At 43.3% G+C, this 14841-nt stretch overlaps 1 protein-coding gene across 1 annotated transcript in view; it reads left to right on the top strand.

Moving 5' to 3' along the window:
* Window positions 1-1032: 1032 nt before the first annotated feature.
* Window positions 1033-14841, top strand: part of LOC142750510 (adhesion G protein-coupled receptor E1-like) — a 62681-nt gene continuing 48872 nt past the window's right edge. Inside the window, exons 1-4 of the mRNA XM_075859513.1 lie at window positions 1033-1129; window positions 2390-2460; window positions 3975-4055; window positions 12202-12394. Of these exons, the coding sequence (XP_075715628.1) occupies window positions 1033-1129; window positions 2390-2460; window positions 3975-4055; window positions 12202-12394 (442 nt within the window). The remainder of the gene's footprint in view (window positions 1130-2389; window positions 2461-3974; window positions 4056-12201; window positions 12395-14841) is intronic.

Genomic DNA, 14841 nt, shown 5'->3' with positions numbered 1-14841 from the left:
GGCAAAGGCTGAAAAGAACTTAAAAGAAGCTGACATCTCAATTCTCAAGGTTTTATAATTGAAGTCATATCTTCTATAAATACAACCCATCTTTACCTGCAACTCGGCTGCTTCAATTGTCCTATACTGTAAGTTGAAGATACAGGTTTAAGAAACTGCGGCCACTGCTAAAAAGAGTAATAAATAGGAAGAAATACGAATTACTAGTTATTACACATATGCTAAGAACGACAGGTCCCATCTTTGATAAGATACATAATTCACTGCATTTCCATACCGTTTGGAGGCAGTAAATAAGTCTGTATATCGCAGGGACTTCCCCACCCCCATATCATCCGCTGCGGTCTCCTTTCATGTGGCAAACTGTACACCAGTGATTGCAGTGGTCTATTTTACTTAAGATTTACCCCACCCCTGAGTGGCCATTTTACTGGAAGACTCTAGTCTGCCCTAGCAACTGTTCCCCAACCAGTGGCAAATAAAGGATTTTTAAAGGAGGGTTTACAAACACACACATGACAAACCATCGTATTTTCACCATGCTCTAGCTACCCTCTTGTTTTTGCGCTACGAGTATTGGTCTGCGCGTATCCACCAGCCGGGCCCTTTAATATTACCAGCCCCAATAAACAGAAGGGCTAGGGGATATGTTCTGACCACTACTAATAGACTAAAAATCAGCGTAGATAGTGCTACACACAGTGCCCTTGTAAATAGTGCCACACGCAGTGCCCCCTCTAGATAGTGCCACACACAGTGCCCCTAGAAGTTAGTAACCACAGCAAAGGATTGGTTCAAGCATTACCACACATCTATGAATTATTAATTGTATTATTTATTTACCCCAATATAACACCTTATTACGCCCTGATGTACTCAGCACAGCTGACATATGCCCCCACATTATAGATTGGAATATTAGTAAAACTCCAAACAAAGCTAGCAAGCAATATCCGCGCTCACAAAGGAAAATGGTTCCTAATCCCTGCTGAGCCCTACAGTGTGCCCAAACAGCTATTTATGTCCACAAATATGGCATTGCCATACCTACTTAACAACTTATTTCGAGTGTGTCTTCAGTGGCACGAGCTGGGCACAACAAATTTGTTCACTGAAATGGCATATTTGTGTAAAAATTACATACATATTTGGAAAACACCTGTGGGGTTAAAATGCTCACTAGACCCCTGAATGAATGCCTTGAGGTCTATCATTTAAAAAATAAGCCACATCTTTAAAAAGATGTAATACCGTGCAAAAGTTGTAAAACATATAAACCACTGTATATGCATGTGGTATCTCCGTATTTATATTGACCCGCAGAATAAATTTAACAAGTCATTTATACCTCAGTGGGGACATTGTAAAAAACCGCAGGTACCTCAGGGGCTTTGCAAATGCGATATGGTACCCTAAAACCAATCCAGCAAAATCTATGCATCAAAAGCCAAATAGTGCTCCTTCTCTTCTGAGCCCTGCTGTGTGCCCAAACAGCAGTTTAAGTTTACGAGCACAAATTGGGTTTTGCCGTATTCAGGAGAAATTGTGTAATAAATTGTAGGCTGTTTTATCTGTTATTATACCTTGTGAAAATTACAAATTTTCACCTAAAACTACATATTATTGAAAAAAAAATATTTTTCATTTTTATGGCCCAACTTTTATAAATTTCATGAAACATCTGTGCGATCAAAGTTCTCACCACACCCCTGTATCAATGCCTCAGGCTTCATGCACACGACCATGCCCGTAATTACGACCCGCAATTACGGGCACATCCGGCAGCGGACAGCCGGCCGTTTTTACGGGCCGTGCTCCCATTATAAAGTATTGGAGCATGGTCTGTAAAATAAAAAAATAGAACATGTCCCATTTTTTGGGGCAGGTTTCTACGGCACGGACACCCTCCCGTAGACATATGATACCACACATGTCACAACAAACTAACTGTCTGAGGATAAAATAAAACAGGTTCTTGCAAGATACCCCGCTAAAAATCGTCTAAATAGTTGTATAAGATGAGAATCTCTCTGTCCTATGGTGCTGTAAGGAGGTATGATATGGAGACATACAAAGTCCACAGTACAGCTCTGCCCTCTGCATGAGACTTAATGGTAATAATACATAGTGTGAATTTTCAAACAACCCACACCTTGCCCTGTAGACCCATGAGCAGAATACAGGCTGCCATTTACACCTACCAATATACTGTCAATGCCCTTTAGGCTGTCGTCATGTGCTGTAATTTTGCATAAACCTGTGTCTCCACTTCATTAATTAAAACAGGTTGAGATAAGTGGAAATACAATGTGAAAATATAGAAATTAATGTCTGTGTTATTCATTATAAATACTTGTGGTTAACATTCTCTCAATTTTTCTCTTTAAAGTAAAGAATAAATGTGAATTTACTAGTTCAGACTTGAAGGAAAAGGAGAAATGTGATATGATGAATCCACCAGTAAGTACTGTGCAGATGTATATGTTGTTATCTAGTTACAAGCAATATAGTACATAGTTTGTTGCTTTGTTATGACCATTTAAAAAGTAAAGGACAGCGTCGGATTGGCCCACCACGCTGCCAGAGGATCCTCCAATAATGGGCCCCAAAGGTTCAGCAGAAGACAGCCCCATTTGGAGGTGACTTTGGAGCCAATCTCTTCCCATAAAAGTGTTTTTCTTATGGGTTGGTTAACAAATAATCTATTTGTCCTTATTGATGAAATGTCCTAAGTGTACAATGATAACAACAAATGAAATGTGGATTTGTACATGAGTAATATAGATGCTCTAACAGTCTGGCACTGGTAAAGGATTATTCCTCTAGGATGGGGGCACTGACTAAAAATGCAAGCTGGAAGAGGTTAAACAGGACCATTATGTCATGTAAGTTGAACTGGTTATCTGACCTGAATAGCGCTGCCTCTGATTCCACTGCTGTTTTTTTTTCCTGAACCCCCCTCCCCCCCCCCGTTCCAGAGATTTGGCCCACTGTTGTGTTGGCCCCCCTATATGCTAATTTCCTGTAGTTAGCCAACGGGTTGGAGCTAGCTTCCCTATCTCTGATGCTAACCAATCATCACAAAGCAGCTTGATCTTAGTTCACGTCCTGTTGGCTAATTACAGCAAATTAGATTAGTGGGATCCAATATAACAGTGGGCCAAATCTCTGGAACGGGGGGGGGGGTCCAGGAAAAAAAAATTGCCGTAATTACCCAACGGGGTGGAGCTAGCTTCCCTATCTCTGATGCTAACCAATCAGTACAAAGTAGTTTGAGGGTAGTTCACGCCCTGTTGGCTAACTACAGCAAATTAGAATAGAGGGATCCAACACAACCGTGGGCCATATCTGTGGAACGGGGAGGGTCCAGGAAAAAAAAAGTGCTGGAATCCAGTGAGACAGTGCTATTCAGGTCAGTTAACCAGTTTAACTTAGTGACACGGACCTAGTGACAGGTCCTCTTTAATGTTTTCCATGGTGCAGATAAAATGGAGAGGTGTTTCTAAAGAATTGAGCATAGATTGATTTACAGTAAAGAGGGGTTAAAAACTATATTTAATAAGAATAAAATGAGCACAATATTTTGTAGGGTCAGGTAAACTTCCAAAATCTACTCTTTAATATTACTTTCATGGGCTGTAGATAACTAAAGGAATTTTTCAGATTTTACATTGATGGTTCATCCTTTGGGAAACCCACGAATGTGTGATTAGTGGGGGTTTCATTCTGGGGAATATGTCTTCTAGTGCTGATAAAAGAATGGGTACGAAGACTATATATGCTGCAGTGGGCATTAACTTTACTTTTATTATGCTCTTTTAAAGATAATGCTTCTAGATGTTCACATGACTATCCTTTATTCTTGACATAAAAATATATATATAACATGTAACTTCCCTGGCATTGGGGTAAACACTTCTAACAGCAAATAGCTATATTTTTTATTTTTATAATCACTATCTCTAATCTTGCAGGATGCTGCCTGCTTAAATCTGAAGACCAAATTTAATCTCTTGAATTCTACCTGTCAATCAAACTACAATACCACTATAGAGGTGAGTAAGTTAAAAGAGATTATACCTCAATATGTTCCTAAAAAATTTTTTCCCACTGTATGCACAAAAGTATTGGGACACGTACACATTACACTTACAGGAGATTTATGACGTCCCATTCTAATTCTATAGGTATTAATATGACATTGGTCCCCCCCCCCTCCCCCCGTTTGTTGCTAAAACAGCTTCCACTCTTCCGGGAAGGCTTTCTACAAGATTTTGGAGTGTGTCTGTGGGAATATTTGGACGAGAGGGCCTGTCTCACAATCTCCGTTCTAGTTCACCCCTAAGGTGTTGGATGGGGTTGAGGTCAGGGTTCTGTGTGGGCCAGTCAAGTTCTTCCACACCAAACTCAATCAACCATGCTATTATGGGCCTTCTTCTGTACACTGGGGCACAGTCATGCTGGAACAGAAAAGGGCTGAACCCCAAACTGTTCCCACATAGTTGGAAGCATACAATTGTCCAAAATGTCTTGGTATGCTGAAGCATTAAGATTTCCCTTCACTTGAAGTCTGGGACCTAGACAAACCCCTGAAAAGCAACCCCACAGCATTATTCCTCCACCAAACTTTACAGTTGGCATAATGCAGTCAGGTAGGTAGCGTTGTCCTGGGACATGCCCATCCAGACTCAATCGAAGAAAGGAACTGCAGCACTCAAGATAATCCAAAGAAGTGTATTTGATTTATTCACCAAGCATAAAAACACTTACCCATCCAGACTCATCCATCAGATTGCCTCATAGAGAAGCGTGATTCGTAACTCCACATAACACGTTTCCACTGCTCCAGTGTTGGCATGCTTTACACCACTACATCCAATGCTTGGCATTGTACTTGGCCGTGAAGCTCAAAGGGTACAGTTTTGGTGCGGATGTTAATGTCCAAGGAGTTGTGCAGATTGTTGGCAACTTTTATGCACTATGCGCCTCAGCACTCAACGACCCCACTCGGTAACTTTACGTGGTCTGTCACTTCGTGGTTGAGTTGCTGTGTTTCCCAAACACTTCCACTTTGGAATAATACCACTCACAATTGATCGTGGAATAATAAGGAGTGAAGAAATTTAACGAACTTACTTGTTACACTGGTGGCATCCTATTACAGGACCACGCTGGAATTCAGTCATCTCTTTAGAACGACCCATCCTTTCACAAATGTTTGTAAAGACTACTGCATGGCGAGGTGCTGGATTTTATACACCTCTGGCAATGAGACTGACTTAAACACCTGAATTCAAGGATTAAGAGGTGTGTCCCAAAACTTTTGTCCATATAGTGTATCTATATATGCATACATTATTTATATCTAGCTAGATATAAAAATGCAGTGCCTAAATAATAAAGCCATACTGTATAAAAAAAACATGTCATATAGTTCATACCTAATACTGCTATATAATGCTCAAATTATCCTGTCATGTTGTTTCCAATTAATATCACCAGGCAGTGCTCACATAATAGTAACATGCAGTAGGGTGGGTTGATATTATGCTAAATTACATGACATGCCATTCTCACATAATTCTGCTGGGCCTGCAAACAGAAAATTGTCTAAGTAATGTAATACTGCCGATGAACCAGTCTCATATCGCACCACTCATTCCAAAAAGGAGCTGAACAATTCAAAGAAATGACACGACATGGAGCGGCCCATGGGCTGATACATAGCATAAAAATAATAATCATCGACCGTACACCTCAATAATTGGAAACAATCGCGGTGAACCGGCTATAAGCGGAAAGCCGATTCGATGTCAGATTTTGCTAACGCCGCCCCGGGGCCGCAGGCCCTGACCAGGATGACTGCCCTATCAAATGATACGTAGGAAACAGACGCTTCCTCTTTAGAAATCCCATCATTCACGGAACAACCCTTAGGGAATGACAGGTGGTGAATTAACCTAAACTTGCCCTGCTCTTTTTTAGGCACAAACCCTAAGGGGGATACTCTGAGGTTGGAAAACAGAGGATCACGTAACTGGCCCGCCATCCACCCCAAACCAACCTCCTTGCAAACCTTCTCTCTCATCATCTGAGTATTGTCCCGAGCCGATTTGAGGTTACTAGAGATAAAAGGGGACTGACTAAGCGTGAAGGGGATGAAGAAGCGAAACGAGAACACGAAACGCAGGGTAGTCGCATCCTCAAGTCTAGGATATAACGCAAGCTAGGGCTACATCGCGGGTACGCTCACTGGAGTCCTTGGTGTCAATATGCCCCTGGGGCTTAGTGGGAGGCTTTTGAGGACGAGTGCATTTAACTGATGCGTGTGTGCCCCCACAGGTGGACCATTCGTGTTTGAAACAGCATAGACCATAGAACCTGCAATGACCCTCATTGAAGAGACAGCAGGTGCCTGGTCTTTTAACTCCCACTGAGCCTCCCGAGGCTGCTGCTGGCTTATTGGCAACCCCTGGAAAGGGATGCATCCGCTGTGACAGCATCAATCTCAACCAGACATCAGCCTTAACTGCCCAAACAATAGATGGGTGGATTGATAAGCGACGACGAAATTCTTCATCGAATCGTCACCATGCAAAACCCCCGTGAGCCTTTAAAGCAATATAGATCACGTCAACGTATACAAACAATTCGGAACAACCGTCTTGATGACGTTGACCCATTATACAAACCAACACCGAAAAAACTTGCAGTCAATTACTTATTGTCTTTGCTACTTTTAGCCGTTTATCTAAAGGCTCCATACGCTTTTCTTTATCTACCGAAGTCTCGTCCACCGAAACTAATGACCATATGTATGCGTTATCCCAAATCTTCTTCTTTATCTCCTCACTAATTTGAGCTCCCAGCGGGCCAACACCGCAAAATAATGATAATAATAATAATAATTATAATCTTTATATAGCGCCAACATATTACGCAGCACTTTACAATTTAGAGGGAACATGAACAGACAATATCAGACATTACATAGTGACAAAGCTAATTTAAAATTCAAACAAGAGGAGTGAGGACCCTGCTCGCAAGAGCTTGCAATCTATGAGGAAATAAGGGAGACACAAAATCTGAAAGTGTTTGTTCAGTACAATGGTCCAGCCATCTTTTATACACATGGGGTGGTACACATAAAGCTGCATTAGCCGGTCACCAGCCAGTATCCGAGTATGATGGACATGAAAAGCAGTAAGGTGCAAGGAGTGTGAGGGAATCTTATTCTGATGACTAATGGGGCCAAGGAAAGGAGTCAGATTAGGGAATGTTATAGGCCTGTCAAAAAAGATGTGTTTTCAGGGCATGTTTATAACTGTGAATATTGGGAATTAATCTGATTGTCTGTGGTAGCTCATTCCAGAGAACTGGTGCAGCACGAGAAAAATCTTGGAGACGGGAGTGGGAGGTTCATATTATGGAGGATTTAAATCGAAGGTCGTTGGCAGAACATAGAGCGCGAGTAGGGTGGTAGACAGAGATAAGGGAGGAGATGTAAGGAGGTGCAGCACTGCGGAGAGCTTTGTGTGTGAGAGTAATAAGTTTGAATTTAATTCTGAAGGGGATGGGCAGGAGTTATGGTAGTGCCACACACTGAGATGGAGACATCAGGTTTAGTTAGGTTAGTAGATGGTGGGAACACAAGGAGCTCCGTTTTAGAAAGATTCCGTTTCAGATAGAGAGAGGACATGATGTTAAAGACAGTGAACAGACAATCACTGGTGTTTTGTATTAAAGCAGGGGTGATGTCATGGGAAGAGGCATATAATTGGGTGTCATTAGCGTAGAGATGGTACTGGAAGCCGAATCTGCTGATGGTTTGTCCAATAGGGGCTGTGTAGAGAGAAAAGAGGAGCATACTTAGGACTGATCCCCGAGGAACCCCGATAGCAAGCGGAAGAGAAGAAGAACCAGCAAATGACACACTGAACGAGCGGTTAGAATGATAGTAGGAAAACCAAGAGAGAGCTGTGTCCTGAGGCCAATAGAGTGGAGCATATTAAGTAGGAGTTGGTGGTCTACAGTGTCAAAGGCTTCAGAGAGATCCAGAAGAATCAGGAGAGAGTATTTACCGTCCGATTTAGCCACCAAGAGATCATTTTAGACTTTAGTAAGTTTCTGTGGAGTGTAGATTGCGGAAACCAGATTGCAAGGGGTCAAGAATTGAGTTAGCAGCGAGATGGCGGATAAGGCGAGAGTAGACCAAGTGTTCAAGGAGTTTGGAGATGATGGGCGGATTAAAGACAGGTCAGTAATTAGTCACGCTGGATGGGTCAAGTGTTGTTTTTTTCAGTAATGGGTTTTATAACAGCAGGTTTAACTCCTTCCCGACATTTGACGTATCCATACGCCAAAGTCGGGTAGAGGAAGTATGGGGCGGGCTCACAGAGTGAACCCGCTTCATACGATGCCGGTGTTGGCTGTTTGTCACAGCCGACACCTAAGAGTGACTAGCAGCATCGCGCTTGAGCGCGATCCCGCTAGTTTAACTTGTTAAATGCCGCAGTCAACCGAGACCGCAGCATTTAAATCTTTAGAAAGAGGGGCGACACCCTCTAACAGCTCATCGCGCCCCCCGCAACGCAATTGCAGGGGGGGGCGATGGTTGCTATGGCTGCCTGGGGGCCTAATGAAGGCCCCCAGGTCCGCCATCCTCTGGCAGGGCTTAATAGTTGCCTGTCAGAATCACGATATACTGCAATACATTAGTATTGCAGTATATCGTGCAAGCGATCTAACGATCACTGGTTGGAGTCCCCTAGGGGGACTAATAAAAAAATAAAAAAATGAGTTCAATAAAGTTATTTTTTTGTGTAAAAAAAAATAAAAAATATTAAAAGTTTAAAAAAAAAAACTTTTCCCATTTTCCACCTAGAGCATAGTAAAAAAATGAATAAATAAACATAATTAGTTTCGCCGCATGCGTAAAAGTCTGAACTATTACACTATATCATTATTTAACCCACATGGTGAACGCCGTAAAAAAAAATAATTGTAAACGCCAGAATCTCTATTTTTTTGGTCACCTTATCTCCAAAAAAAAATTAAATAAAAAGTGATCAAACCGTCGCATTTACACCAAAATGGTATTATTAAAAACTACAGCTTATCCCGCAAAAAATAAGCCCTCATACCACTTAATCGACAGAAAAATAAAAATGTTGTGGCTCTCGGAATTTGCCAACACAAAATAAATTGTCTTTTTTACACTTAGGTTTTTACTTGTAAAAGTAGTAAAATATAGAAAAAACTATATATATTTGGTATCGCCGTAGTTGTATTGACCCAGAGAATAAAATTAACATGTTGTATTAATTGCACAGTGAATTCCGTAAAAACGGCGCACAAAAAACCATGGCGGAATCACAGTTTTTTTCATTTTCTACCCCACAAATAATTTTTTTTCCACTTTCTTAGTACATTATTTGGCAAAATAAATGGTGCTACGAAAAACTACAACTCGTCCCGCAAAAATCAAGCCCCCATAGTACTATATCGACGGAAAAATAAAGACGTTATGGCTTTTGGAAGGTGGGGAGGAAAAAACGAAAAAGAAAATCTGAAAAAGGGCTTCGGCGGGAAGGGGTTAAAAGAGGAGGGAACGATTCCAGAAGAAATTGAGAGGTTAAATATTTTAGTCTTGTGACTAGTGACAGCTGTGGAGGGGGACTGGAGGAGGTGCGAGGGGATAGGGTCACTAGGGCAGGTAGTAGGATGAGAAGAGAGGAGCCTAGAGACTTCTTCTGTTATTGGGTCAAATGATGAAAGTGAAGAAGAGGGAGTGCGGGAGGGAAGAGGATCGATGTTACTAGGGGACTCTGAGATAATATCATCCCGGATGTTGTCAATTTTAACTTTAAAATAAGTGGCCAGGTCTTCAGCACTGAGATCTGTGATCGGTTTCTGCACTTTAGGACTAAGGAGGGAGTGAAAAGTATCAAAAGAGGTGTTTTGGATTATTAGATGGTGTGGAGATGTGAGAGGTGAAATAGACTTGTTTGGCGCGGTGAAGCGAAGAGTTGACCAGCGTCGGGACTGGCGATGGTGATACCGTGCAGAACCATGGCGGTGATGATGCCTGGAACCATGGGAAACTGAACATGGCAATCTGTCACTAATCCACCCATGAGCACCGCATGACGCCCTGACTGAGAAGGCACCGTGGCAAGAGGCAAAGCAGGTGGCTCTGGGGAAATCACAAAAGTGAGTTTAGGCTCTAACGCCACCCCAGTCACTTGAGGGACCAAAAGGGGACAAGATTGCGACAGAGAAAAAGGAACAGCATATGGCCTGAGGAAGACGCCGGACCGGCGTTGAAACGCGTAGCCATGATAACTATTATTGAATGGCCTTCTTTGATCACAATTTCTGGATGTTAGCAGCGCCTCTTTGGAATCCACATTTTTTATTTTTCCTTGCCTGGAAATCGTATGAAGATTGGGACGGTGTTGTGTATCCAACGATCCCGGAGGCATGAGGCTTACTGAGGAGCCAGACTCATGGCTGCTAGACGCATGTTGTCCCATGCTGAACTCTGCATGTGGCATTCTGGCAGCAGGGGAAAAGAAACCCCACACTGCTGGGATAAGCGTGTGAGCAGGGGGCAGGGCCATAGGACCTAACGCTCATGGGAGAGCGCAAACAGTGGAGGGAAAACAGTGCCTAAATCTGCAGCAGTAGCCATGGCGAGAGCGACTGCCACGCCACTCTCCTGGCACCTCTGGGAACCAGGAGGACTGGGGCTCAATCTAGTTGGTGGTCTCATCCACTGACAGGGCCCACGCGCCTCAGGAGACATGCCAGTCACAGCAGGGGGCTATGTGAAGGAGGGAGCGGCAGTACCAGCAGCCCCGAAGGGCAGAGGTAAGGCAGCCAACTCCTTCATTCCTAAACTTCATCAAGAACATTTCCATAAAGGGGTCAGCCAGGACACCGGTACCCACAACTCTTTTCTCCACAGGTCCAGATGGAAAGAGGCCAGCCTCTTATGGGAGTGAACTTTTATATCCCCTTACAGCAAATAACTTGATAACCACACCTTTCTTCTTTAACCCTTATACCACCCATCTGTGGCCTGCCTGTCTAAATTTAACCCACCCTAATCCTGCTCCAGCAGTCAGCTATTGCCACTCCCAGGCGGCGCGGCACATTTACAAAAAGGGAGATGCGCTGCCGACAAGATGAAAATGTATGGGGACGAATGATCAGAGTAATGATTGCTCGACTCCATACATAACCAATCATAGCTCCTTGTGAAAGGAGAAAACCAGCGCTGATTAACAAGCTGTCTCGTTGAACGGTCTGTGTGATAGTACCCTTAGACTAAGGCTGGACTCACACGAGCGTGGCGTTTTTGCGCACGCAAAAACGCGGCGTTTTGCGTGCGCAAAAGCCACTTAACAGCTCCGTGTGGCAGCATCATATGATGCGCGGCTGCGTGCTTTTCGCGCAGCCGCCATCATTATGACACTCCATTTGGATGTTTGTAAACAGAAAAGCACGTGGTGCTTTTCTGTTTTCATTCATCCTTTTGACAGCTGTTGCGCGAATCACGCTGTTCGCACGGAAGTGCTTCCGTGCGACATGCGTGGTTTTCACGCACCCATTGACTTCAATGGGTGCGTGATTCGCGCAAAACGCCCAAAGAACGGACATGTCGTGACTTTTTTTCAGCGGACTCACGCTGAGTAAAAATCACGCACATGTCTGCACGGCCCCATAGACTAATATAGGTCCGTGCAACGCGCGTGAAAAACACGCGCGTTGCACGGACGTAATTCCCGTTCGTCTGAATAAAGCCTCAAGTGGCAGATAATTTCACACAGTGATGCAGCAATTTACAGTACAATGCATGTGGTTCAGGTTTTTAAAAGGTTTTGAAAAGCGAGCATGCTGCAGATTTTTAAATCCATAGAATGACCATTATGTTGCGTAAATTTTACCATTCAATGTAAAACATGCAGATTTTGCTACTAATTCGCCGCAGATTCACTGCAGATTTGCAACGAGATCTAAGGCAGAAATTTTCCACTGCATGTGGACTCATCCTAATGGGGCCCATGTTAACCTGCAGTTGGCCCTGCTCCCAAGGTTAAAACCCCAATCTTCCATGGCTTTACGCTATCCTGGACCCCATAGCAGCTGCACTTCTGTTCTTAATTCTGCACACTAACACTATAATTTTCTCAATAGGATGCCAAGACTCAACTTAAAAATGACACAAAAATCCTCAGTGACATTCTCAATGTGCAGCAAAACTCCTCTGGTGCTAATAGCACAACCACTACTACATTTATTACAACCATCCTGAACCGTGTGGAGACACTTATACTGAACTCTTTTATTAATGCCCCGAGGAACCAAACCATCATCACCCCTCAGCTAGGTGAGTGTATGTTTAATAGCCATTATTGTATACTAATATATTGTACACTGATATATACTAATATACTAATATATTTATATCTAAAAGACTTAGATCCACATTTATCAATGTGCATTTTACTCCAAAAAGTTTAATCTGCTGTGTGACATATTTATTCATTATTTGCGCCAGAATTTACAACCATTTGCGCCATGCACATCAGTTTATAAACGTGGAGTAAAAAGGATCGAAACACTTTTCTGAAATATGACTTTATTTTCAAAGGGGGAAAAAGTCATTAAAAGCGCTGGTGAACTATGCACCTAATTTAATTATTAAAAGGCGTACGCCTCTGACTGTCTGTGTACCTGAAATAAAAATCTACACTAGCTACCAGCTGTAAATTATAGTGAATTTGTCGGGCTGCAGGTGGCCCTGTCCCTTAAAGAGGCTGTGTCACCACTGTATAAGTGCCCTATCTCCTGCATAATCTGATCGGCGCTGTAATGTAGATTACAGCAGTGGTTTTTATTTTGAAAAACAATCATATTTGAGGAAGTTATGAGCAATTTTAGATTTATGCTAATTTGTTTATTAATGCCCAACTGGGCGTTTTTTAACTTTTGACCAAGTGGGCATTGTAAAGAGGAGTGTATGGCGCTGACCAATCCGCGTCATACACTTCTCTCCATTAATGTTCAATTATACACAGCACACCGTGATCTAGCGAGATCATGCTGTGCTGTCACATACACCCACATTAACTTTACTGAAGTGTCTTGACAGTGAATCGACAGCACCTCCAGCCAGGAAGCGATGTCTATTCACACTCCCGACACTTCAGTAAAGTTTGAGTGGGACTTAATCTCTGCACAGCTTGATCTTACAAGATCACGCTATAAATTACAGCAGTAGCGTGATCTCGCGTGATATTTTATAAATGTGGTCCTTAGAGACTAAGCTTTACTTTTATACCTCTAAGACATTTTAGAACAATTTTAATCATGTGGCAAAAACCCATGAAAAATCATAAAATATATTTTACCCCCCCCCCCCTTTGGGGAAATATCCTCCATTGCTGGGCACATAAACACAATTTTCTTTGTGTTTTGCTATCTGCACCATTTGGTACACTGGAAGGCTGTCACAGAATACAATTTAACATGTCAAGGACCTATGACTCTTATCCTCCCCATTACATCTTCTTACTTCGGTCTACAGGACTTCTCAAGTGCTGCACCCGTTTTGTGGAACTCACTGCCGCAAACTATTAGAATCGCTCCTAAGTTTCTTAGTTTTAAGTAGAAAGGCAATTTTTACATTGGTTGTTGAGTTTTGCTTCTGTTGGTCACAACTTTGAGCAACAGGGTGGTTGGTACCATTACTACCCTGTTTGCATACCTCCCAATCATCCCGGATTCAGCGGGACAGTCCCGGATTCCGGGCGGTGTCCCGCTGTCCCGGGCGGCCGGGGGTATGTCCCGCTGTCAAAATAATTCTGAAGCAGGGAACCATCAGCTCCCTGCTTCAGAATTGGTTCATAGCGGAGGAGCAGAGGGAGCTCCTCTGCTCACCGAGGACTCCCCGGGCACAGTGCTACTTTAAGCTCTGTGCTCGGGGAAGCCCTTGACGGTACTGTCCATTTATGAGCGGAATCCCCGGCCAGTGTCAGCAACGGGGATTCCGCTCAAGGATTAGCCACTGACATCACTGTCCATATATGGACAGTACTGTAGATGGCTTCCCCGAGCACAGCGTTTAAAGTAGCGTTGTGCCCGGGGAGCAGGGTTGCCAACAGTCTCTGACTGGGGTGACCTCAGTCACAGACACACAGACCGTCATTGGGTCGGTGCCGGGACCAGCAACGTGTGAGTCACCTGGTCCTGACCTCATGTCCAGAGACCAGGCAGGCAGTTGCGGGTGGATTGAGTGTTCGACTCACCAGTCACAGACCCGCTTGTAGCTTTCCTGTGCATTAATTACCGTGGGAAAGCTACAAGCGGGGCTGTGACTGTTGAGTCTCACAGTCACTCCCAGTGCACACTGCTTGCGGCAGCAGCGGCAACCAGTCTGACTGCGAGTCTCTGACCAGTCACCACCCACATGCAGCAGACAGACAGACAGACGTTGCCGGCAGGATAGACTGAGATAGTGCCTGTTGTTATTGAATGAACCCTCAACTACTACTGTTTCGCAGTTATTGAACATGACAGCTTCTATAGTGTAGTGGTCAGCTTGGCTGCCGTACACTAGGAAGGTTCAAAGCCCAGCGGGTTGTTTTTTTTTGTTGTTTTTATTAATATCTTAGTTGTATTAGGCTAAGTTCACACTAGCATTAATATACATTTACCTCTCTTCCGTCAGAGGAAGAGAGGATTGATACGTTAAACGGAAAGCAACGGTTCCATTAGAATTACCATTGCTTTCAATGGTAATTCTTTTGTATCATTTGCTTTCTGTTTGACTCC

The sequence above is a fragment of the Rhinoderma darwinii genome, chromosome 3 (assembly GCF_050947455.1).
Source record: "Rhinoderma darwinii isolate aRhiDar2 chromosome 3, aRhiDar2.hap1, whole genome shotgun sequence".
Lineage (NCBI taxonomy): Eukaryota > Metazoa > Chordata > Amphibia > Anura > Rhinodermatidae > Rhinoderma > Rhinoderma darwinii.
Note: the sequence above shows the minus strand (reverse complement) of the source record. Positions and strands in the feature narration are given on the sequence as shown.